We start from the raw sequence: 26,261 nt of genomic DNA, 5'->3' as shown, positions 1-26,261 counted from the left end.
AACCACGCGGCCGGGCCCAGGGGAGGCCCCTGAGCTGACCATTCTGTGGGCCTGGGCCAGCTCAGTGTGAGCACACACAAATCCCTGTGCCTCCAAGCTGCTGTCCTGCACAGTCGCGTGTGTAAACCCCATGGAATTTCAGAGAATGGAACCCACATGTTTGCAATCAGTTTTCATGGCTGCAGCCAGTTCTGCCTTTGCAACTGGCCGGGGGCTCCGTGCTGTCCTCCCAGCTCCAGTCCACCAGCGGGTAGGTGGCTGATGGGGGGTCTGGGGGGTAAGGGTCAAAGCAGGGGGAGCCTTCCACAGGAGGCCCCCCCCCACCAGAGGAAATGACATGGGACCACCCCTGAGGGTCCCCCATTCTCCTTGATCCTCAGCCAAGATTCCACGACCACTTGGTGCTTGTACCCATTCTACAGAGTGGAACTGAGGCCGAGGCTCCTGCACACCTCTGCCCTCCGTCGGTACCTCCCCTGTCCCTCCCGCCCCAGAGCTGGCTAACCCTCCATGGGGGCAGCTGGAGTGTCTGCTGCTGGCCTCCAGCACCAGCTGCCTCCAAGTCTGGCTTGGCCTTTGGGGAACCTCCCCCACAGTCCTGTAGTTTGGGAAGACTGACTCTACTCCCTAGCTCCAGGGATAGGTGGGCACCCTGAGCCTGGCCTGGGCTCAGCAATTGGTTCAGGGAGCATATGTGACCCTAGTTCAGCCAGTGAGAGTTAACTATGGGACTTCTGCAGAACCAATAAGAAAGAGAAGCTCTTCTCATTTTCTGGGGCTGCCAGGAAATCAGGAGACTGCCTGGAACTGCTGAGGCCGACTGGCTACGGAGAAAAGAGGGCCGCCTGAGCGCGGACCCCACCCAGAGGGGCAGGAAGTCCCAACACCGTGGTGGGAACCCCTGGATCCAGCTATACCTGAAGATGATACCGTGCCCTCCCACCCCAGACTTCACACTCACACGAGTCAATTAATTCTGTTGGGGCCAAGGCCAAGTTTGAACTAGGGTTTCCCAGCATGTGACCAAAGGCTAGGGGCCTCCCTGCCCCATCCCAAGCCAGGACATGGACACCTCAGAAGGAGGCATCCCCTTTGCTGGCTTCTCCCCTTTGCTGGAATGCCATGCAGGGCACCACCTGCAGGTTCAGGAAACCACAGCCAGTTCCCCATACTCCAGGCAGAGCTGAGAAACTGGGACACCAGGAATGAGGATAGATGCTCGGTCAGCAGTGCCAACAGCCACAATCAACCCGGACGGGAACCCAGTGTGTGCTGGTTCACAGAGGGACTCACCTGTCCCCACCCTGGGCCTCACAGACTCTATCACAGCCTTTCCCATGTTCAAGGGTCAAGAACTGGCATCCCAATATAGTGTAGCTGGCCCAGGGACCCTGAACCCACCTGACCTGGTCCCTTCCTACTTTCTGTACCCTCACGACCCCCTGAACTGTCCCCTGTTCCTACCAAACCACTCTCCCCACTAGTTCCTCACAAAGTACAGGTTCACAGTGGCATCCAGGCCAGCCTCCCTGTCAGGGGGGCCTCCCCTCCCATCTCTCCTCCCCTCCTCCACTTTCTCCTTCTGGGGCCCAAGGGAATAGGAAAGTGACAGGAGACTCAGCCCCTGGCACCTGCCCAGGGACACCTCCTTGACCTAGCCCAAGCCCTACTATGTCCTCCCGGCTCTCGAGGGGTGCAGGCAGATGTGCACATCCTACCCCACCCCGCCCACTACTTGACCAGAAGCATGGCGTCGCATGGCGAACTGAAATGTAATTAAATGCCAACTTAAATATCAGTTAGAGCCTTCTGCAGGCCTGGGGAGGGGGCTGCCTCTTCTGCTGGATTACCATAATCCTTTGAGACAGGCCCTCTCTGTGCCCCCCTGCCCCAACTCCTGGCCCCCAGAGCTGCAGACCTGGGGGAGATGGTTTATGAGGTGCTGCCCCAGAAACACCTCCAGGCTGGTGAGCTGCTATGCATCTGTCAGGACCCTGCCCAAAGGTTCCCTTCCCGGAGAAGCACTACCTGGCCCAATCCAGCAAAGTGGCCACCAGCGCCTAAGGAACATAGTGGCTTTTTAGTGAGTACCTACCATGTGCCACGTATGGAGTTGGTGCCTCACAGATGCAATTCTGGATTCCCAGCACGGCAAGACAGGCCATATTATAGTATGGTTTTATAGTAAGTAAAATAGGCGATGGGGAAACAGGCACAGAGAGGTTCAGTAGCTTGCCCAGGATCACACAGCCACAACTCACACCTCAGGCTCTTGGGGAGGACAAAACTGTCTAACTGGGTTCTTTCCCAGTGCCTTGTGCAGACTTAGGCCTACAAAGGGTGCCCAATAAATGCTGAATGAATCATGTTGAGGCTGGGTCTTCCTCACCCTCATCCCTATAGGTTACAGCATAAGACTCAAGCTGCCAGCACAAATGCTTTATGTTCACAGTCATTGAGTTCCTACTATGTACCAAGCCCTGGGCTGGGGGCTGGAAGATGTGGTCCCCAAAAGAGAATAGGAGTCCTGGTTGGCCCGGACTGGAAACCTGGCATCCAATGCAGAGGCTTGGGGGCCTCCCCTATGGTTTGGCCACAAAGACTCCCCTGGGGCTCTCTCCCAGTGCCAGAAGGCCCATGTTACTGTGTCAGTCCTTTGAGTTAAGCTCCTAGATGACTCTTCTTCAAAGCAGTGCCGGGGCTCTGGCAGGAGGTACATAGACCAGAGGTTTCCAGGTGTGGGCCATGGAGCCCCCCTGCCCCTTAGCATGTACACATTGATCTCTGCACCTGCTTGGAGGATTCCTGATGAGGTTCTCTGAGCCCAGAGCCAAGAGGCTGGGGCTTTAGATGCTCTGGGGCCTGGAGCTCCTTCCCTAGGATACATGCCCAGGGTGACCTCCTCCTGCCAAGAATCAGGGCCCCCAGGACCCTATTGGCTACCTCAGTTGTACCATCTGGAAAATGGAGCATCCATCTCCTGGGGAGAGGACCCTCAGGCAGGGACTCGGTGACTAATATAAGACAGGTCTGAGAGGGGATGAGCTGTGATCTCAGAACCCTGGCACTACCACTACCAACTCCCCCCAGCCTGGCCCCAGCCTAGCCATCCCAGCTGGTGGAGCATGACAGCCCCAGCCAAAGTCTCGGGAATACTATTTGGTCATCCCTGGCTTGAAGTTGGGATGCCCTTAGAGGCTTTTTGGGCAAAGACACAAGGCCACCCTGTGAGTGAACACACCTCGGAAATCAACCATCTGCAAGGTATGTAGCATCTTCATTTGTATTTCCCCCTGCTCCCCAACTCTCCCCACCACGCCCATCTGCGGTATAATTGATTCAATCCAGCCATCCCATAGCACCAGAGAGGGCCTGGATCCTGGCCAGCTGTAGAGCTCAGGGGACCAGCATAAGCAACAGGACCTGAAAGCATATGATTCCTGAGGCCAGCTCATCTTCTCTGCCTGAGGAATCACCTACCCCTGGGTCGACAGCGTCCACAGGGAGACCAAAATGGGGCCTTTCAGCACAACTCCTGATGTGCGGAAGGCAGGAGGGGCTTGGACTCAAGGTCCCAGTCTGGTACATCCTGGCCTCAGGGACAAGTGTCCTGACCCCATAGCGTTGTTGAAAATGTTACAAGTAAAATTCACAACCAGCCAGTATTGGGGCACCTGGGTGGCTCAGTCAGTTAAGCATCTGCCTTCGGCTCAGGTCATAATCCCAGGGTCCTGGGATCAAGCCCTGAGTCAGGCTCCCTGCTCAGAAGGGAGTCTGCTTTTCCCTCTCCCTCTGCCCCCTCACCACTCAAGCTCTTTCTCTCTCTCTCCTCTCAAATTAAAAAAAAATAAAAATAAAAAATAAAAAATAAAAAATAAATAAATATAAATATAAATATAAATATAAATATAAATATAAATATAAATATATATATATATATATATATATATATAAAGAAACTAGCCAGTATTAGCAAAATGTGCAGAAAGGGGCCCTCCTACTGCATGCAGGTGGGAGTTTAAACTGGCTCAGGCTTTCTGGAGGCAGTTGAGTTAAAGGCATAAAAATATGGTCACGCTTTCACCCCCAAAATGCCATTTCTAGAATTGGTCTCCAGAGAATAATCAAGGATGCACACCATGCCCTGGCTATATAAGAACACAAAAAAGAAATGGGAAGCTATCAGTGTACCCAACAATAGGGGATTAGTTAAATGTGCTTTTATGTGATGAGCCAGGGCAGCTGTTGAATCTGGTGCCAGGAAGAAAATGTAATGACGTGGAAATGTTCTAAAAAAAAAAAAAAGGTAATGAAACAGGCAGAGGGTGTCTCCCCCCCAGGCCTAACTTACCATGGGATTTGGTGAGGCCTCACACCGTGACTGGTTGGAGACACAGGCATGCTGCTGGGCACACCAGAAACAAGGCCACTGTGCCGACAGGCAGCTGGTACAGCTGGAAGGCAAGGGACACCTCAGACACTTAGCTCCCCACCCTCACTTCACCCCAGCCCCCAGGATCGGGGACCCAAGAGGTGGATCTCAACACAGGGGAAAAAGGTCTTCTGCATCATAAGGGGGTGGGGCACTTTATAAGATAATGAGCTCCCTGCTACAAGAGGTATGTAAAGAGAGAATAGACAAGCAGGGCCTTTAGGAGACTAAGTGTAATCAAAGCACTTCTCTCGGCCCCTACAGCCTCAGTGCTCATGGAAGCTGGGTCCTATGTGTCTCCAGGACATCACCATTTATCCTCCAACGGCCTTCCTGAGAACAAAGCCCCTTCCCTGTTACCCTGCCCCCACCCAGGCAAACGCCCCAACCACTCACGCCGTGTGGGGATACACCTGTCCGACGCGGCTGCAGTTGTAGATGGTGAAATCGGCCCTGACGATATTCCGCCCGTTGACCCTCACAGACATCTCCACAATCACGTGATCTAGAGGGACCAGGGAAGCCGGGGAGAGAAGGACAAAGGCGTCGGGGGTCTCCACCAACGTCGGAGGCTGGTGATCTCAGGACCCCCATGCCCAACATTCCACCATGACACCCCTTCGGGGCTGTACTCAGAGCCCAGCGTGTGAGGCACTTACCCTGGTGGGGCGGGAACGGCGGGAACTGGTCCCTGGGCAGGAGGTTGCAGTAGGCGATCTGGTGGTCGAAGGCAGGGCCTGGGACCCGTGCCACGGTGCGGATGTTGTTGCCATAGTCACAGGCCATCTCCATGCCGCTGAGGCTGGGCAGGCTGCCGGAGATCTGCAGGATCATGCCCTAGGGACCGGCGACCCTCAGCTGGGGGACTGGGGAGCAGGTCTTCCCCCCACTGCCCCACCACCACCCTAGCAACCCTGGGAGAAGGGTGACGAGTGGCTGGGACCCCAGGCCAGAGGGCTATATCCTACATGGGGTTCCCGAGGCCTCAGTTTCCCCATCTGCAAAATGACACTGACCACCTTACAGTAGTCAGGGAGGCTCTTCATGACCTGGTCCCCATGACATCTCTGACCCCATCCCCTGATATTCCTTCCTGTCCACCCGTCTGTTCTCACCTCAGGGCATCCGCACTGGCAATTCCCTTTGCCCAGAACGCTCTTTCCAGATACCCACCTGATTCACTTGTGTCCTACCTTTGCTCAAGTGCAACATTTGCAGCATGAGGCAGGCTCCAACCTGGTCTAAAATGTCAACGTTCCCCCATCCATTCTCTACCCCTCTCTTCTGCTTCCCCTTTCACCATGGTACTTGTCACCACCGTCTTGCCATCCTATCTCATCCTATCACCTGCCCCTCAGGACCATGGTGAGCACAATGGAGAGCACATGCCCCCACAAGCATGTCAGCCACACAAGGGCCGGGGATTTGTCTGTCTTTTTCAATGCTGTGTCCCCAGAGTCTAGAACTACACTTAGCACATAGTAGGTGCTCAAAAACACACCTGATGAATGAATAAGTGAATGAATGAATGAATGAATGAATGAATAAATGAACAGACAAACCTATGCCCAGTCAGCCTGATGAGATAAAGCTTGTGAAGGACTCCGTGATACATAATAATGGGGAGAGGGGTGCAAAGGAGCCCCAGGCCCCATCTGCCCCTTTAGAACCACCATCTCCCCTGGTTGAGAGATGAGGACACCCAGCCTTAGAGAAGTCACTGAGGGCTGGGCTGGGCATGACCCAGGCCTGTTTGTCTCTCACTCCCTGTCCTCATAGGGGCTGCTATGGGTGGTGAGGGAGCTGTGGCAGCTCCAGGTCTTCCCTGGGCACAGGTGAAGCAGGAAGTCACTTGCCCCCATATCGCAGATTAGTCTGTTTCTAAGAACAAGAAATAGCAGCCTGGCACTTGGTGGTCCCTCTTCCCCTCCCTGTACTGGGGCTGGGAAGAGGTGGGAGGTTGGAGACTCACTCTCCTTCTACCCTCCAACCCGCTCCCTCCCTCCTGAGACTCTAGAGCCTGCCCACTTGTGTTCAAATCCCAGCTCCCCTAATCCCTCACTGTATGCCCATGAGTCAATCACTTTACCTCTCTATGCCTCAATTTCCTCATCTGTAAGATGGAGATGTTCAGAGCACCCACTTCACAGAGTTGCAGGAGGCCTAACACACGAACACCATGTGCATAGCAAGTGTTGGCACTTAGTAAATGCTCAGTAAAGCCCAGACATTCTCATGCTCTGCTTCCAGGTCCCTAGGGCACCATGGGCAGGAGTCTCTACCTCTCTGGGCTTGGGGTCAGGTGAAAGGTGGCTTCCCTCAAGCTGAGTGCCAGCTCTCCCCGTGACTCACTGAGTACTCCTGGTGCACGTCAATCTCTGCAGGCAGGACAGTCATGGTGGGGCAGCGGCTGGGGCCCTCACTTGCACTAGTCCAGAAATGCCGCTGGCTGGAGTTGGCACAGTCCTGCTGCAGGGTGCACCTGGAGCAGCAGGGCACAGGTCAGGGCCCAGGTAGGTTCCCCACAAACCCAGCTGCAGCTGCCCTGGGGCCCAGCCTCCCCCGCCAGGGGCCTCACCGTGTCTCCAGGGCACACCAGCCGCAGTAGGCATCGGCGGCACCCACGCAGTCCCCGCAGGTGGTGTGCACAGCACAGGCGGCGACTTTCACCCTGGCCATCTGGAGGCAGAGGTGAGGGCCCAGCTCAGAGAGGCTGGCGGCCCCTGTCTGGGGGAATCAGCGATGGCCAGGGCCCTGAGTGGCTGGGGAAACTGAGGCTTGATGCTCTAGCAGGGGCCATTTGGGGACACAGGGCTTCCCCGCAGAAGTGATGCCTCCACTGGGAAGTGAAGGCTTGCAGACAAGGGGGACTGGAAAGGAAGGTGCTCCTGGTGGGAGAAAGAGTGGGAGAAAGCTCGCATGTCAGGCGGGGGCTCTGACCTTACCTGGTGGGATGTCATCAGATAAAGGTAACCAGGGTCTGCTGGGTCAAACTGCATGACGTGGTGCACAGGTTCCCCGTAGGCCACTGTCACCGCCCGCCTGCTCACCACCTGCATGCTCTCATTCAGGTTGATCTGTTGAGGGGAGTGGCCGTCAGCGTGATGGTGCATCAGGAGGGCGCCCATGGCGGGGCATATGCCCCTGGAGGTGGGGACCGGACTTAGGCTTGGGGTCTCAGCCTCATTGTCTTTCAGGCCTTCCAGGACTAGTGAGAAATCACGGACATGTACAGGAGGGCGGGGGGTCCGGCCTCTACACGTGTGCTTCTGCTGTGCCCCTACCAGGAACTCCCTCCCTGGTCTTCTGACTGGTCTTCTCCAACACCTCCCACCCTGTGAATACATACACACTTGACAGTTTGCAAAAGATTCTCCGAGAGGATGTCTGGCATCATGCCTAAGAGCAGGGACGTGGGTTTGAATTCTGGCTTTGACATTTACAAGCTGTACAAACATGAAGTTGTGACTCCCTTCCACCGCCAGAGCCTCAGCTTCCTGACCTAACCGGACTGCTGATGACACCTGCCCCTCAGGACCATGGTGAGCACAATGGAGAAGATGCCTGCAAAGTGCTGATGGGGCCACACTTCTCCTGCCTCTCCTCTTGTGCCCATTTCACAGATGAGGAGACTGAGGCCCAGAGAGGTGACAGACTTGGTGAGAGTCATAAAATGAAGACACTTCAGGGCTGTCACAAGGCAAGCCCAGGCCTGTCTGACCCCACAGTCCAAGGGTGGGTCTAGGGAGTGGGGGCCAAGGCCCTGGCAGAAGGAAGACCAGGACTAGTTGAGGCCTAGAAGCTTCTCTGGCTCTGAGAGCCCCTCTGCATGTCCTCCTGAGAACAGACAACGCCCAACAGAGCTCCATCAAACTTTGTTCTTTTCTGGCTGGCCCCTCACATCTCCAACATGCTGCCTTGTTGGAGGCCCCACCAGGCCCCGAGCTGGGACCAGTGGCCTAGATGCCTCCCTGGGCCGGCTGCCAGGGGCCTCCTACTGCCTGACCTTCCTCTGTGGGCTCCAGACTTTTGGTAGCTCCCTCCTGCTTATGGAATAAACTTGTTCTGGCATTCAAGGCCCCGGCAACCAACCCCAACTTACTCTGCCAGGCTCATTTCCACTCAGGCATTCTGGCCTCTAGGCCTTCGCCCACGCTGTACTCCCTGCTGGAATACTTCTCTTCCTCTCCCTTCAGCTAAGATCTGTCCTCCCGGAGCCCTCTCTAGAAGAGTTTCTCAAATGCCCTCCACACACCAAATTGAAATTCTTCTCTTCCCAGGCTCCCACAGGCTCTGTTCCAGCCTCTGAGACGTGACCCATCCAGGTGGCCTCTTGGTGGAATCTGCCCAGGCAGCCTGGGCAGTGTCCGACCTGCCCCTGCCGTCGCCCTCAGGCACCCAGCAGACTCTGAGCTTATTTATTCCCACTCCTTCAAACATCTACTGAGCACCTACTGTGCTCCAGAGCCTGGGCTGGGTGCTGTGATCTAAGCCCCAGGCAGGGAGGGGCTGGGTGGGTAATGAGGTCTGGGTGGAGGGGTCATGTGAGCTCCTGGTAGCATTCAACCCTAGCTCTCACTGTGTGACTTTGGGGCAGTCATTTCCCCTCTCAGAGGCTTAGTGTTCTCATTTGTGAAATGGGAATCCTGGTGCCACCTCCCTCACAGGGGGCAGTTGACTCTGACCAGTCATTTCCCCCACGACAGATGAGGAAACTGAGGCTCAGGGCAAGAAGGAACCACCCTCAGGCTACACAGCTGGGACCAGCAGGGCCAGGATCTGAACCTAAGTATCTAACTCCAGAACATGAGTCCCACCATCTAAGGACCCTCACTGGGGCTTCAAATGGGGAGAAGGATGCTCCCTGTCCCGGGGTCCTGGGGCCGGGCGGCCAGGGCTCTGATCCCCAGCCCACCTCCAGCGTATGGCATCTGCCTGGGCAGCTGAGGTAATGGAGTTATCAGATCTGAGTCAATTAGGCCAGGGCCTGGTACACACTGGAGCCGTGCCAGGCAGCTGACTTTCCTGACAGGGCAGGGACAGGAGGTGGCTGAGAGGAAGCTGGCCTAGCCCCTCACCTGGGCTGGGCCCAGGCCCTGGAAAATCCTTCCTACTGCATGGTGGTGAGATTCCTCTCACCTTTCCCAGCCGCAGGAGTCATTACCTCCAGAAAGCAGTCGTCTTGGTTGGGGGGAGTTGGGGGTGGGGGGCCTCAGAGGGTGGCAGGCGGGGTGAGGAGGGAAACAGCAGTGAGAGCCCCCACTTGCCAGGCTGTGGCCTTTCCCTATCAAACCCCAATAACAGTTTCAAGAGGCAGGGCTTACAACCCTTCACAGGTGCAGAAACTGAGGCCCAGAAAAAGAAAGTACATTGTCCAAGGTCAAGAGTCCAGACACTTGAACTCAGATCCCTCTGCTTCAAAGTCCTGGGTCCTACAGACCCAAGAGAAGGGCCCTCTCTCAGGCCTGACTTCCCTCCCCTCCCAGACAGGGCAGGTTTTGTTATGAGCAAAAGTAGGCGAAACAGATGTGAAAAATGCTTTGTAAACTGTAAGGTGCTAGGCAAACTGGAGAGAATGGAGGCTAATATTAGGCGTGTAGAGGCCAGGTGTACAGCCTCCCCAGACTCAGCCTCCCCTCACCACCCCAACCACCTCGGCCTCCCCAGCTCGGACCCCCCATACCTCCCAGCCCTACCTTAAGCAGCCGCCCACTGACTGTGCCCAGGAAGACCACTGTGTAGTTGCTGACACTGGCCACGGCCACGGAGGAGAGGCCTGGGGCTCGGAACACGGGCGTGGCCTTCAGGGGCTGCAGGATAGACAGTGGGTGCTGCAGGTGGGCAGCCCCACAATCCAGTTGCTCTGGCTGTAGCTGGAAAAGAAGCAATACGTCAGACCGCTAGAACCTTCTTTGGCTCCCTGCCCACACTGTATATCAGGCCCCAGTATCAGAACTTTAAAGTCCTGCTGCTGCTTCGCATGCCCAGGTCTGGGCTGAGGCCCAAACGCTAGCAGGACCCTACCCTTGACCATTGACTGACCCCTGACCTCAGCGTTAGTCGCAGAGCTGCCCCAAGGAGATGACGTTTCGGGTAGGGAGGAAGCATACAGGAAAAGCCGTGTGATGGAGGCAAGAGGAGGTGGCAATGGGACGAGGTCAGGAGGCCAGTACGGTGAGGACAGGGTGAGGCCCCCACACCCTCCTGCACGCGGAGCTGCCCCTCCTGGCTGGTCACAGCCGGGCAGAGCAGAGGAGCCCACACCAGACCACCTGAGGCCATCCTCTGCTTCAACTTACCTGCTGCTACCCAAGAGGTATCCCTCCGGCCTTGGCTGGGTCTCCTCCTCCCAGGTCCCCTGCTCTGACCCCAGCACCACCATGCAAATGTCCAGCAGCTCACCAGACCCCAGACTGAGGCCTCCCCCAACCAAGGCCCTCCGTCTCTCCCACAAGCATACATCCCCCTCATTTGCCCACATTACAGACAGACAAACCAAGGCAAGGTGTGTCCAAATGCACGGCCCTGCCATCCACATGGGCCCAGTGCCACCCTGAGTGGCCAATCAGTCCTCCCACACATGGAGCTAATGACCCAATCATTTCCTGGACTTGTTCCCTGCCCTTCCCCGAGTCCTGTTGCTCCTTCCAAAGGTTCCTTCTGCAACTTGCACAAAAGTACAAAACAGGCCTCCAGGAAGCAGCTTTGAGAAGATAATCACGCAAATCCACAAGGATGCAGACACAAGGACGGTTTAGAAGAGTAGATGGGGAAAGGACCTCAGCATCCTGCAGGATTGAGCATGAAGATAATGGCACGTGGCCCAGGAGAGCCACCCCCACCCCTGGGGGCCACCACAACTCCGTGTAGATCATGACAGAAAGATCTCTGACTGAGAAAAGTCGCAGGATGTCAGAGGGCCGTTTTGGTAAAGCTGGCACATCCACATGATGGTAAATGTAACAACAGCCTATGTTTGGGGCGCTGGGTGGCTCAGTCAGATGAGTGTCTATCTTCGACTCAGGTCATGATCCCAGGTCTGCGGATACAGCCCACACTGGGCTCCCTGCTCAGTGGGCTCCCCACACTGGGCTCCCAAGGCCTGACAGCAGTGGGGAGTCTGCTTCTCCCTCTCCCTCGGTGTGTTCTTTCTCTCTCTCTCTCTCAAATTGGTAAATAAATAAATAAAATCTTTACTGAGAACTGACATTGTACCAGGCATCAACTCCCTAAATCCTGGTAGTCCTATGAGGTTCCACGTCATAGACGAGGAAACTGAGGCTCATGGGGGGACAGGGCCTGCTCTAGATCACCAGTTGCAGTGTCATGTCTCTCTGGTTGAAACTGGCAGCATACCCCTGGGCCCCTGGACACTGGATGTGGGCAGCCAAGGCTCTGAGCCTCGGAAGGTCACCAGAATGTAGCATCAGAACTGGCAGCCTAAGCGTCGTTTTTTTTTTTTTTTTTTTTTAAGATTTTATTGATTTATTCATGAGAGACAGACAGAGAGAGAGGCAGAGACATAGGCAGAGGGAGAAGCAGGCTCCCCATGGGGAGCCTGATGCAGGACTCCATCCCAGGACCCCAGGATCATGACCTAAGCCAAAGGCAGACGCTCGACCACTGAGCCACCCAGGCGTCCCTGTTGGTTTTTTTTTTTTTTTTAAGATTTTATTTATTCACAAGAGACACAGAGAAAGAGAGAGAGGCAGAGACATAGGCAGAGGGAGGAGCAGGCTCCACGCAGGGAGCCTGATGTGGGACTTGATCCTGGGACCCCAGGATCATGCCCTGGGCCAAAGGCAGGCACTAAACCACTGAGCCACCCAGGCATCCCCCTGTTGGGTTTTTTAAAATTCCTCATTTATGCTTTTTGCAAGCCTAAGTCACTGATGATGTGCCTGTATGGGGTTTGCTCAAAATCTCAGCTAGTTTTCAAAAACAATAAATACCAGGTCCTCCTGTCCTTGGGTGAATAAACACAGTTTCAGGCCCCACAAGCCTCTAGGTGAGGCCTGTATCCCAGGGTGTCCTGGGGGGCTGAGCCCTGAGCCCAGAGTGGGGTGGGGTTGGGGCTACCTCTGGGCCAAAACCCATGAGTGGGTAGTGTTCCACAGAGTGGCTGGGGGTGACCGGGCAAGTCGCCTCACTTCCCTGAGCCTCAGTTTATTGAACCAAGAAGTAGGTGCATCTCTAGCACCTCTGTCACAAGAATCGGGATGAGATCATTCATCAGGGAAGCGCCTGCAGTGTGCGCAGATGCTCCAGAAGTGTTAGCTGACACTGCTGCCATCTCAGATGTGACTGTCACTAAAATGATTATTATAAAATGGAATTTGGGACAAATCCTGCCCCTCCTCTAAAGCTTTCCAGCTGGACAGAGCAGGAGGCCCTCAAGGCAGCCTCTCACCCAGGAGGCTCTCCCAGCCCCTCTTTTCTGGGCCCCCTCAGATCTCAACATGTCCCCCTGAACACAGCTGCCAAGTGAGCCCTTTAAAAATGCAGAGGCCTCCCCTGCTTGAAATCCTCTGATGGTTTGCACAACACTTAGAATAAACACTGAATCCTAAATCCCCCCATCAGGGGCCCTGAGCCCTTCTAAACCCATCCCATACCCTCCTCACCCACGCTTCTCCGCTCATTTCTATCCCTCAAACAGTGGGCCCTACCTCAGGGCCTTTGCTCTTGCTGCTCCCCCTGCCTGGAGTGCCATTCCCTGGGCTGTCACATAATCGGCTCCTTCCTATGCTGCAGCTTCAGACCTACTGTGCCCGACTCCATCCTGTGTGTGTGTCCCCTCCAAGGTCGGGGACAGCTCCCCAGCTACCTCTCCCAGCCCCGGTCCCACCCCTCAGCAATCCTGCAGCTGCAGGGAAGAGGTGAGGGGGGCTCTCAGCAAGCAGGCAGGAGAGTGGGCATTTGGGCCCAAGGCCTGCCAGGAGGGAAGAAGCTTCTCCTAGGGGTTACATAACTTTTCTTCACTGAATATGGATTACTTGCGTCATGAAATAATAAGCTGCTTTAAAATTAAAATTGTAAACCCTTGCCTGGGGGACACGATTTTCCTCCCTGAGCTCTGGGAGGGGTGAGGTGGGGAGGAGGTTGGAGAGGGATGGGGAGACCCGGGAGGCCCCAGATGACATCCTTTGGGGTTTTCTGCCCTGGGCCCTGCAGTGGTGAACCCCAGCCAGCCAGAAAAAGTCAGACGGACAAGGCCCTGAGATGAGGGTGACCTGGGGGCCGGGGCGGCAGAGAGTATGAGGCAGGAGCAAGCCGGGGATCCATCTCTCGCCTGCCTGCCCTGACGTTCACAAGCCATTAATTCTGTACCGATGGAATTTTCTAAAAAGCCTTTCCTCCAACTTTTTTTTTTTCCTTATCCTAAAAATAAAATCTTAAAAAAAAAAAATGTTTAAAGGAGAAGTAACCCCCGTCAGCTGCTCTGAATGATCTGTGTTCTGAGGGGGAAGCTGACTCCCTGACTGCCAGGGGAAATCATAAGGCTGCCAACCAGCTCAAAAGTGGAAGCTGGGACACATGTCCACCGACCAGGCGGGAAACGCCTGCCTGTTGGGGGAGGGGGCTGCAGGCCCGGGAAAGGGGGACAGCGCCCTTGGGGATGGGGTGGCTGTCCCCAGCGTGGCCTCTGCCAAACTTGGTCTCCAAAGGCATTAAGAAGAACCTGTCTCCAGCTCCTGGCCATCCTCAGGATCAAGCTTGGCATTCAAGGCCTTTGTGATCTGGCTCCAACTACCCAGGCTTCAAGTCTCTTTTTTCCCTCTGTCCCACCCTCTGCTCTGACCACACCAATCTCTGTAATACCTTGAATGTGGCCACATTTTCCCACCAGGGCTCCTGATCTTTCATAATGTTGCTCCCTTAGCAGCCAGTGCCCTTCCCACACCCCTGAGCCTTCATACTTCCCCTAGACCATCAGTCCCTGTTGTCTTGACCCTTGCTAGTCCCTTTGCCAGACATATCCAGGCAGCAAGTTTTTCACCAGCTTTCAAGATATGACTCAGAAAAAAAAAAATCTCCCCTCTTCTGTGACAGCACTGTGCTGGTTACCACTTTCATTTATCATGGTAGCATAAACATGAGCTTCTCCAGGGTGGAGACTGTGAGTGTTTACTAAAGAAAAGAGACTAATTTTGACTAAAGTGTGATTGACTGTATTCAGCTGCTTCTGTTACAGAGACTGAGAGCAAACAGTGCGGTGGTGGGTGCTGGACAACTAGAGCAACATATAGGCCAACTGTATACCTACTCTGTGTGTGTGTGTGTGTGTGTGTGCGCGCGCGCGCACGTGTGCTGCAACATAGGAGAGTCAGGTATTCAGGCCAGGCAGCACCTGGCTGCTACTTTTGGTTTCTCTAAGAACCTCAGTATATCCCTCTCTGAAATGGGAAGAGCAATAGCTGGCTGCAGGTCTCAGCTTTTTTCTGAGAGGAGGACACGCCCACCCTCTTCAGCTAGCTCCCTCCTGGGGCCAAAGCTCAGCTCTGCCCACTTTCCCATTAAAACTCTGACATATCGATTTCACTACCAACTGTAATTGTGTTGACTTTCTCTCCCCAGGAAGCCGGTTGGAGCAGGAGCTTCAAGAACCCAGTTTCTCAGGCCTCCACATCCTGCCTGCAAACCCCACCAAACCTCAGCCCCGCTGCAGGTGGCACTCCAAGGAGGATGAGGCATCAGTGGAAGGCCGGGTGGCAGCCTGCGAGGCCCAGTGGTTCCATCCCAGGTACAGAAGACACTGGCTGTTGGGGCTCTGTGCTCGGGCACTGAGGGCACTGTCACACCTCAAGTGTTCGTTATCAAACCAAGATCCCAGGAAAGCAGCTTCACTGTGAGTAGCTGGAAGCACACAATCACTTTTGGGTATTAAAAAGTACACCTGGGCCAGAACCAAACCAAGTCCCCTCCTTGTCACCCTCCACAGCTAAAGGGAGCGTTTAAAACTGTAAAGTACTAAATGCCAACGTGGGATCCTGGAAATGAAAAAGGATCGTGGAGTGAAGTCTGGAGTTCAGTTGAGAGTTAAGTACTAACGCTGGTTTTTTAGTTTTGACAAGTGTACCCCAGGAGTGTAAAACCTTACCGATGGGGAAAATGGGAAGGGTACACCGAAACTGCCTGTACTATCTTTGTGGTTTCCCTGTAAGTCTAAAATTATTCTAAAATAAAAGGTTTATTAAAAAAATAATAGGGGCACCTGGGTGGCTCAGTGGTTGAGCGTCTGCCTTTGGCTCAGGGCGTGATCCTGGGGTCTTGGGATCGAGTCCACATCGGGGTCCCCACAGGGAGCCTGCTTCTCCCTCCTCCTGTGTCTCTGTCTCTTTCTGTGTGTGTCTCATGAATAAATACAATCTTAAAAAAAAAGAGAGAGAGAGAGGGAGCGAGAGAAGCCCTGAGGTTAAAGGGGGAGCATTCTCAAGGTCACCTGCGTGCCACGGGTACTCAGGTGGGGATTTGAAGTCACACCTGTGACTCCAGACCCAAAACCCTCCCTCCCACCTTAAGCTGCCAGAAACCGCAGCTCATGCCCTGTGGCTCCACAGAGCGGACACCTCCACCGACGATAAACTGAGTCATGGAACGAGCCACGGGCCAACCATGTGGCGGCCCAGGGAGGAAACAGGATGGACCTGGCTCTAAGGGCAACCGGCAATGGCCCCCACATCATGGAGGAAGCCGCCTGCTGCCTGGGAAGGAAATACCAGCACCTCCGGGTGGGTGATCAAGATCCTTACTTCCTGGAGAGGGAGGCAAGCAGGGAGAGAATGTGCAACTGGACCACAGAACAACAGCCAAGGGGCCTGGCTCTGAGCCAGGGGTGAAACCAAGGCACAGAGAGAGGTAGAGGCTTCCTCAGGACACACAGCACCATCACCCCTGGTTGCCTGAATCAGGTAGGGGAAAAGCCGAGAAGTAGCAATGGACATGGCAGCTTGAGTAGACCCTTCCAGAGTTTGAGAGGCCTGCCTCTGTTTCCCTGACCCCCCTCTCTGAAGGAGGCGGGTCATTCCGCCCCAGGGCACTACATTCATCCAGGCAAGCTGAGCATCACCTGGAAGAGTTGTGCAAACCAACCAGCCAGACCATCCTGAGCACCATATGTGTGTCTCGCCTCTAGCCACAAACTGGCACCCCAGGCCCTGCCACCAAGCTGGACAAAGTCTGGAGGGAGACTCCCCAGGCTGAGGTCAGAGGCCCAGCTGGACTGAAGACCTGCTGCATGTAGGCTCCGTGCAGAACTGCCTCATAGTCACACTCTTGTTATGTCCCCATTTTACAGACAGAGAAAGCGAGCCTCCGATGTACCAAGTCTTGTGGCTCAACACTCACCATGGGATGCTGCCTCCCATCTGAGCCTCAGTCTCTGCATCTGTAAAGTGGGAGTAATAAAAGCACCCTCCACAGAGGGCTGCGGGGAAGGGCTCAGCTCCCAGCAGCCCTCTCTCTGACCACGGTCCCCATCCCCATCCGCTGTGCGGGTCACTCCCCAGGACAAGCCGCTGCACCGCAGCCACCCTCACCCACACGGGTGCTGAGAGCTCCGGCCTGCCTGGGAACGGCTACCACAGCCGCTGACTCAAGCAGCCATTGTTTTGTTAGCTGGACGTGGCCCCCCCAGACACCCAGCTCCCCCTTCTTGAAGCTGTTTCTCATTCTGGCCCAGCCTGGCCCCATTTCCAGCCCTTCCCCCCTGGGGTCCCAGAGGAGCGCAGTGTGGGACGGGCAGCCAGCGACTCGGCTCTTCCCTGGCCCGGGAAGTCACTCCCTCTCTCCCCGGCCTGCTCCGATGGGGGCGGGGTGGCAGCGTCCTGCGGCTCCCGCCCCTCCTCTCCCTGGAACAGTTTCCGTCCCAGCCTCTTCCCCTAGAGGGGATGTGGGCCAGGAGAAGCTGAGAGCCGCAGCTGCCTCTCTCTCGGGCACATTTGGCCTTCCTCCTCCTGGGGCTAGGGAGCCCTGGAGATTAGAACTCACACCCTCCTCCCCAGCCCCAGGGTGCTGGCCTCCGTCCCAGAGTCATCATCCAACTGATTGTGGGCACACCCGAGGGGACAGGGCTGGCGTGGAGGCCCCAGCAAACATCTCTGGGCTGGTCCCACGTGCCAGGGACATGGAGGTGCCACATGGGTCCCTCTCTCCAGCTGCCCACGTCCCAGTCCAGAGATCGCCCCCAAGTCAGGAAGGGATCGCTTGGAAATAAGAACAATCCAGTAGCATCAACAGCACAATAGTGAGCAGCTACAGTTGGCTTTGTGCCCTGCCTGTACAACCTCATCTAACCCCAGTAAGTTGGTGCTACTTTACAGCAAAGGAAACTGAGGTAGTGACTTGTCCAGGGTCACACAGCCAAAATGGCCAGACACGAGCCTCCAACCTAGGCAGGCTGGCTGCAGAGTCCTTGCCCTTAACCATAGCCCCTCCAGCCGATGCTCCGCTGGGCAGGGCCAATAGCCATGGGGACCTGGCTGCCGGGAGCAGGGAAGGCCCTGGGTGGCAAGCTGGGGAAATTGAGGCCCACCAAGGAGACGGCCACTTCTGGAGGGCTCATTCACCTCAAACAGGGATGTGGGGCGGGCCCTGAGAGGGGCATGGGGGCGGAGGTGACCGCAGAGCCCCATTTAGCTCCTTTCCCGGGCCTGGCCTCCACTTCAAGGCCTCTGCCCGCTGCCCCCCCATTATTTACCGATCAGAGCAGAAAGCACTACATGATTAACGCCCCGCTGGGGCCTCGCTGGGCCTCATAATGGAGCTTCGAGCTTCCTCCCTCCTCTAGCGTGTGATTTATCGTGTTTCAGGGTAAAGGATGGCGGCCTGGGAGGGGCCAGCCCCGCTGGCCTGGCGGATCTCGGATCCCGGTGGCATTGAGTGTCAGCGGGAGAGTGGGTGGTGCACGGGCCCATTCAGGCAGCCTGCTGGGTTCGGCTCTGGCCCAAACACAGGCTTTGAAAAGAAAACGGCCACACTCCGGGGGTAGCCAGGATCCAAATTCACGTGGCTGGTGCCAGAAGACTTTCCAGGCCTGTCCCCACGCGGCACCAGCTGGTTTCCATGGCAATCCCCACACCGTTGTCTGAGCTGGAGAGGCCCACGGGAGTCACCTGGTCCAGCCTCAGTGGGGACTCTGGGAGAGAGCCTCCTGCTCCTGCCAGCACCTAGCGGGCCTGACGAGGGGCCAGCAGCTATGAAGTCCCTTCTAGACCTGGATCAACTATGTCTCATTCTTCCGCAAAAGCCTTGCTGGCTCCCCGCAGCCCACAGGACAGCATCTAAATCCTTGGCCTGCACCCCAGACCCCACACACTCAGCTTCATCTCTGCCTGCTACCCAAGCCACGTTCCATCCACCACATCTCTGGGCCTTTGCCTCTGCCTAGAGTGCCCTCCCCAGCCCCATCTGCCCAAGTCCCACTCCAACATCCCCCTCCTCCAGGAAGCCTTCCTTGACTCCCTCAGAAGAGGCTAGGCAGTGCACAGCCCTGGCTGCGGCATCTCCTCTGGCAGGATCTCCTCCCTGGCTGCCTGGGAGCTCCTGGAGGGTAGGGGCAGAGTCTGATTCGTCCCTTTTTTGGGAGCCTCCTATACTGCCACATTCTAGAGAACCCTGCACCAGGAGCAAGGACAGGCAGGAGATGCTTCCTAGGAGGCGCTGGGCTTTGGTGGATGAAGGCAGAGGCAGCGGCAGTCTTGGGGAACAGGAGCCCCACGCCTGGGACCATGCCGGGCCCCGGGGCGCACTGGGAAGCTCCCAGTCCTGCTCACAACACCCCCAGCAGGGCCAGAGCTCCCCTGGGTGTCTGTTTCCTCACCCCTTCCCACCGTGCCTCTGAGAGCCCCTTTGGGTCACACCCCTGCAGTGTCCCAATGTTTTGGGAAGAACCAAAGAGTAAACATGATGAGCATGGGCTCTGTAGCCAGACACACGCTCCACCTTTTACCCACTGTGTTGCCCCAGGCAAGTCACTTAACCTCTCTGGCCCTCAGTTTCCCCTTTCTGTAGGGATAAAACTCATCTCATTCCACTTCTGGGGAGATTAAAAGATAGACGACACATAGAGCGCTTTGCAATCCGCCTAACACAAAATCAACTCCCAAGAGACAGCAGCATTAATAGAGGTAACACAGATACTGATGGAAGCCCTTCTCCGACGGAGTGCTTCCCTGCCACTCCCACAGCCCGACGCAGATTGGAAAACTGAGGTCCAGAAAGGAGATGGGACCCCACATCACCCGGGGCGCAGGCCCTCATGCTCCTCTTCCACACATACCGACTGTTCTCCCTCCAGCAACCGGAGCTCAGAACTCGGCCTGTTTCCTTAATCTCCATGAAAACCAGCAGCCACGGGCCAGCAAATCTGACCCTTGCAGCGTGTTTCTGCAGGGGCTGATGCTGACTCACACAGCCTCTGCCAAACACCAGGCTGCTCCGTTCTTCCCTGTGCTGACCCCATTTTGCAGACGGGAAGAAGGAGGACCAGAGAAGAGAAGTGACTTGCCCGAGGCCATAGCTAGGAAGGTACAGAGCCAGGACTTGAATCCAGGGAATCGGTGCCAGGGCCCAGCATGCATGTACCCCCTGGTCCTGCCTGGGTGTGGCAGGTCCTAACTGTGGGTATTGCTAAGGCCAGGCCCATCCACCCTCCGAACAAACCCTGGATGGTGCCATATTGGCCCGGAGGGGAGGCAGCCTCCCAGCCGCAGTACCCGGCCAGCACTGGTCTAGTGTGGAAGGAGATCTGTCAAGTCATCATTCAAACTGACCACATCCGTCACTTGCACACTCAAAGGGCCAGGAAGCTCACTACTTTCAGAGTCATCGGATCATACATATTTTTAGAGATGAATGCACCTAGTGGTTCCCGGCCTTCCCACTTCCTCAGAAGGCCTGTTCAGCCCCAGCCTTGACAGATGGCCTGGCCAGGCTCCCCCTACTCTGGAACTGAGTCACTGCCCCATCAGCTCCCAGTTTCCATCCGGGGCCTGCGTGGAGGTGCTATCCCAGAAGAGGGTTTTGTACAAAGGGCCCGGCCCAAGTCTCCATGGAACAGGGCTACTGCAGAACTCCCAGCTGAGAGCTCACAGAGAATGCTAGCCGTCATCCACCATGGATTCTTGGGCCAGAGAGCCAGTCTGCAGGTCCCCATTCCTGCTAATCAGCCATGTGACCCCGGGCCTCAGTTTCTCCATCCGTAAGCTGGGGATAACAGCACTTCCTGCCTCACGGTGGGGGGCTGTGATATCAGGCACACGGGTGCTGGTGAAGGGCCGCCGCGGTGACGCCGCTCAGAACCGGGAGCTCAGCCCCGGAGAGCTGACAGGGCACCCACCCTGCACACACCCCGCAGGCCTGCCAGGTACCTGGCACCTGCCCAGTCGATGGCAGTGAAAACATGCCCACTCTCCAGGTCAGCCTCTGCCTTCCTGCCCCCGAGCTCACTCAGCTGGGGCAGCCCTGGACACACCCTCGCCTCACCCCTCTGTCGTCTTGCCCACCCAAGTCACTTTTAGGACCTGGTGTGATTCCATCTCCTCTGAGGGCCTGAACCCCCTTCCTCTGAGCACTCCCTGCTCTGCTGGCTGTTTCACACATGCCGAGCACACTCTTCTCAGATGCAGTTTCTCCCTCCTGTTACTAATACCTCCAACTGCCATTTCCTGGGCACCGCATGTGGGATTTCAATCTGCCCACATCCTCAGAGGGAGACACTGTCCCACTTTACAATGAGGAAGCAGAGGCCCAGAGAGGGTACGTGACTCGCCCTGGCCACACGGCACATAGGCAAGAGAATGGGACTCAACATCTCGTACCTGGGAGTCAGGACTGGGGACATTCCCAGGATGGGCCGGGATATTGGATTATTAGCCATCACCTGGCCCAAGGCCTGTCTATCTCTCTAGGCTAGATGGTCATCCTGGCCAGCCCTACTGGAATCCCCTAAGTCCCACCAAGTATCCGCTTGTACCCTTGGCCACAGGAAGCTCACTCCCAGCCCCCAGCGCAACTCCAAATGTAAAGCCCATTTTGGAAGCTCTGTCTCCCTCCACCTCCACCCAGGATTTCAGCCCCTAAATTGGTTCAGAAAACGCCTTCTTGACGATGAGCGCCCACCCACCGCATGCCAGTTTAAAACAGCCTGAGGGTTTTTTTTCCACCTTTACTATAAAAAGACACCTTGAAAATGCAGCATTGGCATTTCCCTGTTGGTTTTCCTTTTGACTTAAAAAAACAAATATCACGGTCACTCAACGGTTGAGAGGAAAGATTTGGGGAAGGGGGTTAGACTCAGCCTGCCCTCACCTTGCCGGGTAACCCTGTGCCTCAGTTTCCCCATCAATAGCGCATAGCAACTTGCCAACTTGTTTTCACCTCAAATCTAAATTGAGGAAAGGGATCCAAGCTACGTGCAATGGAGGATAATTTTCACACTCACTTTCTCATAATTGTGCCACCGCCCCAACTATGCCAAAAACAACCAGGGACAAAGTCGGGGCCTTCCGAAGCCTGGCGGGGTGGACATATTTCACTGTTTCTGACCTCACACCTGGGCAGCTCCTCCCTTCTCCAGCAGATTCCTGGATAGAAGGTGGCAGCAGAGGCTAAGACTTCGTTGTCTTGAAGGCAGACAACAGAGGACAAAGTCGACCAGGTGAGGATCTGGAAAGTCTGAAATCACCCTGACTGAGGGGCTGGGCTTCCAGAGGACCACCCAAGCCACCTCGCTTGGAGGTCAGCTGTCCCTAGAGAACAGATGGAAGGGCAGGGTCCTATGTCCTGCACTGAGACCACCCGGTGCAAGAGAAGTCAGGTCAGGTGGCTCCGGGAGAGAAAGGGAATCCAGGCACCTGGAACTCCCCAACACCCCCAAACCAAATTCATCCTCCCCCAGAAGCACCACACCGTGTGCCCTATTCCGACAGCACCAACTTCCATCCCAATGCTAGACCCGACTGTTTAGCTTCCGTCTCCACCCTGTCCATCTTCACCTCTGGATGTCCTGTCCTGAACCCACTGCTTCCCTCTACGCCCTTGGACCCCAGGCCCTTAGCATCCCCCAAGAACAAGGCCTGACCCACTGCCTCCACCACAGTGCCCAGCACCCACCATGGGGCCTGGCGCATAGTAGATGCTCAAGAAATATCTGCCAGTGAGTGAATGAATCTCTTGCCGGGAAGATAGCAGCAGCCCTCCAACTACTCTCCCTGCCTCTTAACTGCCCTCTCACCAGCCACCTAGGCACTTTCTGAAACAATTCTATTAAAAATAATCATAGTGTAGTTGACCCTGGAACAATGCAAGTTTGAACTGTGTGGATCCACTTATATAGGAATTTTTTGCAGGACAGCACTGTAAGTGTATTTTCCCTTTGTTCTGATTTTCTTCATAATGTTTTCTTTTTCCCAGCTGACTTTAAGAATAGAGCATACAACACACATAACATAAGAAATATACATCAATCACTACTTACGTTACTGGTAAGGCTCCCAGTCAACGGGAGGCTCTTAGTAGTTATGTTTCGGGGAAGTCAGTTTCAGGTCAGTGCTGCTGGGCCACATCTCCCAGATATGTCCAAGGCCACAGAGTCTGGGCTTCTAGTGTAGCCTTGGGTGGGTGGGGGCACAGTTATTCCTGCTCTTCTCTGTGGCCGGGTCCCCAGTTACAGGCTCAGAATTTGGGTTCAGATGTTAAATGCAGATTTTTCACCGTGCAGGGGGTCAATACCCCTAACCCCTGAGTTGTTCAAGGGTCAGCTGTGATTGCAAACATGTGCGCCAGGCAGTCTACTAAGAACTTTACAGGTATTCTCTCCTTTAACCTCACAGCAGTCCTATAAGTTAAGTACCTTACTATCACTCCCATTCTACGGAAGAGGAAAGTGAAATGCTCATTCAGCTCACATCACTCCTCTGGCTAAGACCCTTCGTGGCTCCCATATCCCCAGGATACAGTCCCAAATCCACAATGAGGCCTCCCTGCAACTGCAGGCCCTGCCCCACTCTCCCAGCCTCTCTCTCACATTCTCCCCATGCCCCCCACCACAGGGACCACCTTCAACTGCTCTGTTGGCCACTTTGCTGTCTCCTACCTCCAGGCCCTGGCACAGGCTGTTCCCTCGGCCAAGACCCTTTTGTCTTCTTGTGGCAGTTTTGTGTGGCTAACCCCAGCTCATCCATCTACCTCCACATTGACAGCACCTTCCCCAGAAGCTGTGATGTCCCCTCTTGGGGCTCCTTCTGTCCAGGGTCTCCTATTACCTGCTCGCAGCCCCCTGGTCTCTAAGGGCCTGGCCATGTATCCATCCTCTGCTCACTTGCATTGGCCACAAGAAAAGAAACTGAGTCACCACTGGTCACCAGCACACAGCATCAGGCTGGAGCACACAGTAGGGGCTTAGGAAATGTCTACTGAGGCCTCCATCTGGGGCTAGAGGTGGGAAGTGGTGGGAGTATTTACTGCTGCAGAACAAGCCAAAAGAGGTCAGAGCTGTCCGGGGCCAAGCCCAGACCCGTGCTAATAGGGCCCCTGGGGTAAAAACAGGAACAGCAGGCAGCTACCAGGTGGTTCCTGCATGCCAGGTACCACACACTCCACATTACCTCATTCATTTCGTCCTTAAAGCCATCCCTGGAGATTTGTTTTTATTGTTTCCACTATACAGAGGAGAAAACTGAGGCTCAAAGAGGTTAAGTCACGTGCCAAGGTCACACAGCTGGGAAGTGACACAGTAGGATATGAATCCAGGGTACAAAGCCCAAATTCTGAGCCTGTAACTGGGGACCTGGCCACAGAGAAGAGCAGGAATAACCGTGGCCCCAGCCACCCAAGGCTACACTAGAAGCCCAGACTCTGTGGCCTTGGACATATCTGGGAGATGTGGCCCAGCAGCACTGACCTGTGTCCACAGCTGGGCAAGGGGAAGGGGGGAGGGGTGTGGAGGTCACAGGGAGAATGGCTGAGAAGGACCAGAAATCACCTTGAGCTAGGGAGAAGGCCCATGGCCACTCTGTCCCTGGGCCTGTGTCCCTGGAGAGGCCCTGCCCCTCTAAGGAGAAGAAAGCCCCAGCCCCCTTCAGCAGAGTGAGTCACTGCACCAGGCCAGGCTGGGGACCGTGGGAACCAGGCCGGTTCCTGCCAGAGGGGGAGGGGGATACTGCAGTGGCCGCCTGAGGAATCCCATGGATCAACCCACAGCAAGGGCCTGGATGGACACACAGGCTCTAGAAAGGCCGAAGGAAGGCCCAGCAGCTGGCCTGACCTCAGCCTTGACCACCACAGTAGGGTCTTCCCTCCGTAGAACAGGGATCAATTCCCCCTACCCACTCACCTCCTCTGGCCCTGAGAGCTTGTACCCACGAACACACCCCTCTGGGGGATGTGGCTCTGAGGGGCGGAATGGTAGATGTCCCAATCACAGCGCTGGGCAGCCAGCCCCAACCTGGCCAGCCCCTGTGGGTGGCAATCTGCCCCGCTCACCCACCGTGACCTTTATTTTCAGGGCGGCCAGCCAGCTGATGGTGGGCAGCCGTGGGAGCCCGAAAGCAGGAGAAGGAATCTGTGTTTTCTCAAAGCCCCAGTGTTGGGCACACCCACAAGGGAATAAATAGTCTCATGAGATTCTTGCCACAGCCTGAAGACCATGCAGAGGGATGGGGCAGAGCCATGGGGGGCCTGGCCTCAAGGCTGAGTTCAGCATTTTGCTGAGGGAGAAACTGAGGCTTCCTAGGGGAATGGCAAAGCCTGGGGTTGAAATGGAGTCCCCAGATTGCACGAGGATGCACAGTGTAGAAAAGGCACAGGGTCTCATGTCTCAGGGCCCCCTGAAGAAGTGACCCCTTGCTAGTGGGCTTTCTTGAGGGGACCTGCACAAAATTCCCTTCTATACTTGTGCCATGTCCCCCACAAGGTCAACACACACAGTGATCCCCCAGCCTGGTGCCCTCACCTCTGTGCAAGCCAGTTCTAGCAGCCTGGGCCCCATTCCCACCCAGCTGCTTTGCTAGTGGCACCTGGCCCCTCCTCACTCCCTCCTGAGCCCCTGGCCCTCTCCTACCCCCTGAACACCCCAGTGCTGCACACAGTCCTATTCACCTCCCTCTACTCTCCTGTCCCCACACCAGCACACACACACACACACACACACACGCACTCTGAGCGAAGTGTCCACAAGACAGCAAAGGATCGGGAGGGGTATTAAGAACCCAGATGGGGCCATAACGGCCTGGATTCAAACCCTGCCTCTGCTGGTTCCCAGCTGTGTGATCTTGAGCAAGTTGTTTAACCTCTCTGTTCCTCAGTTTCTTCATCTGCAAACTGGAGATGAGAGTAGAGGCTACCTCAGAGGGTTGTTGTGAGGACCAAGACAGTTGATGCACTCAGTAGGCATCTCACAAGTGTCGTTGGCTGGCCCACAGCCCCCATGCCCGGCACCTGCTAAGGGCTCAGTATACAGACGTTGAATGAGCGAATAAAAGTTGGCCTCAGAACACACCTGTTTGCCAACCAGCGGCCTCCCCAGAGTACCTACCGGTTCCTGACACCTGTGTTCCCTGCCACACCCATTCCACAGCACACCCAGGCCCACCTTGCTGCCCCAGTGTGGGACACTTCTACCTGCCCTCACTCCTGCATGACCAGGGTCTGGCACACACATCCCTGTCGCTCCCTCCTTGCTGCCCGTCACACATGTCTGCAGAGCCCTGGCGCACACCTGCATGCCTCCCTGCACACCTGCCGAGCCCAAGCGCACCTCTGCCGACTCCCAGGGCGGCTCTGATAGGCTCACACGGCCACACCTTTGGTTAGACATGCGCTTGCTTGC

General features: G+C 55.8%; 1 protein-coding gene across 1 annotated transcript in view; it reads right to left on the bottom strand.

Moving 5' to 3' along the window:
* The window catches only part of PLXND1 (plexin D1), a 55,673-nt gene that overhangs the window by 27,771 nt on the left and 1,641 nt on the right, over nt 1-26,261 (bottom strand). The window contains exons 2-8 of the mRNA XM_077857742.1: nt 10,129-10,305; nt 7,378-7,509; nt 7,011-7,111; nt 6,785-6,914; nt 5,092-5,269; nt 4,829-4,937; nt 4,352-4,454 (exon numbers count right to left, since the gene is read on the bottom strand). Coding sequence (XP_077713868.1) covers nt 4,352-4,454; nt 4,829-4,937; nt 5,092-5,269; nt 6,785-6,914; nt 7,011-7,111; nt 7,378-7,509; nt 10,129-10,305 — 930 coding nt within the window. The remainder of the gene's footprint in view (nt 1-4,351; nt 4,455-4,828; nt 4,938-5,091; nt 5,270-6,784; nt 6,915-7,010; nt 7,112-7,377; nt 7,510-10,128; nt 10,306-26,261) is intronic.

This window comes from Canis aureus, chromosome 19 (genome assembly GCF_053574225.1).
Source record: "Canis aureus isolate CA01 chromosome 19, VMU_Caureus_v.1.0, whole genome shotgun sequence".
Taxonomy (NCBI): domain Eukaryota; kingdom Metazoa; phylum Chordata; class Mammalia; order Carnivora; family Canidae; genus Canis; species Canis aureus.
This window is presented reverse-complemented; position numbering and strand designations above follow the sequence as displayed.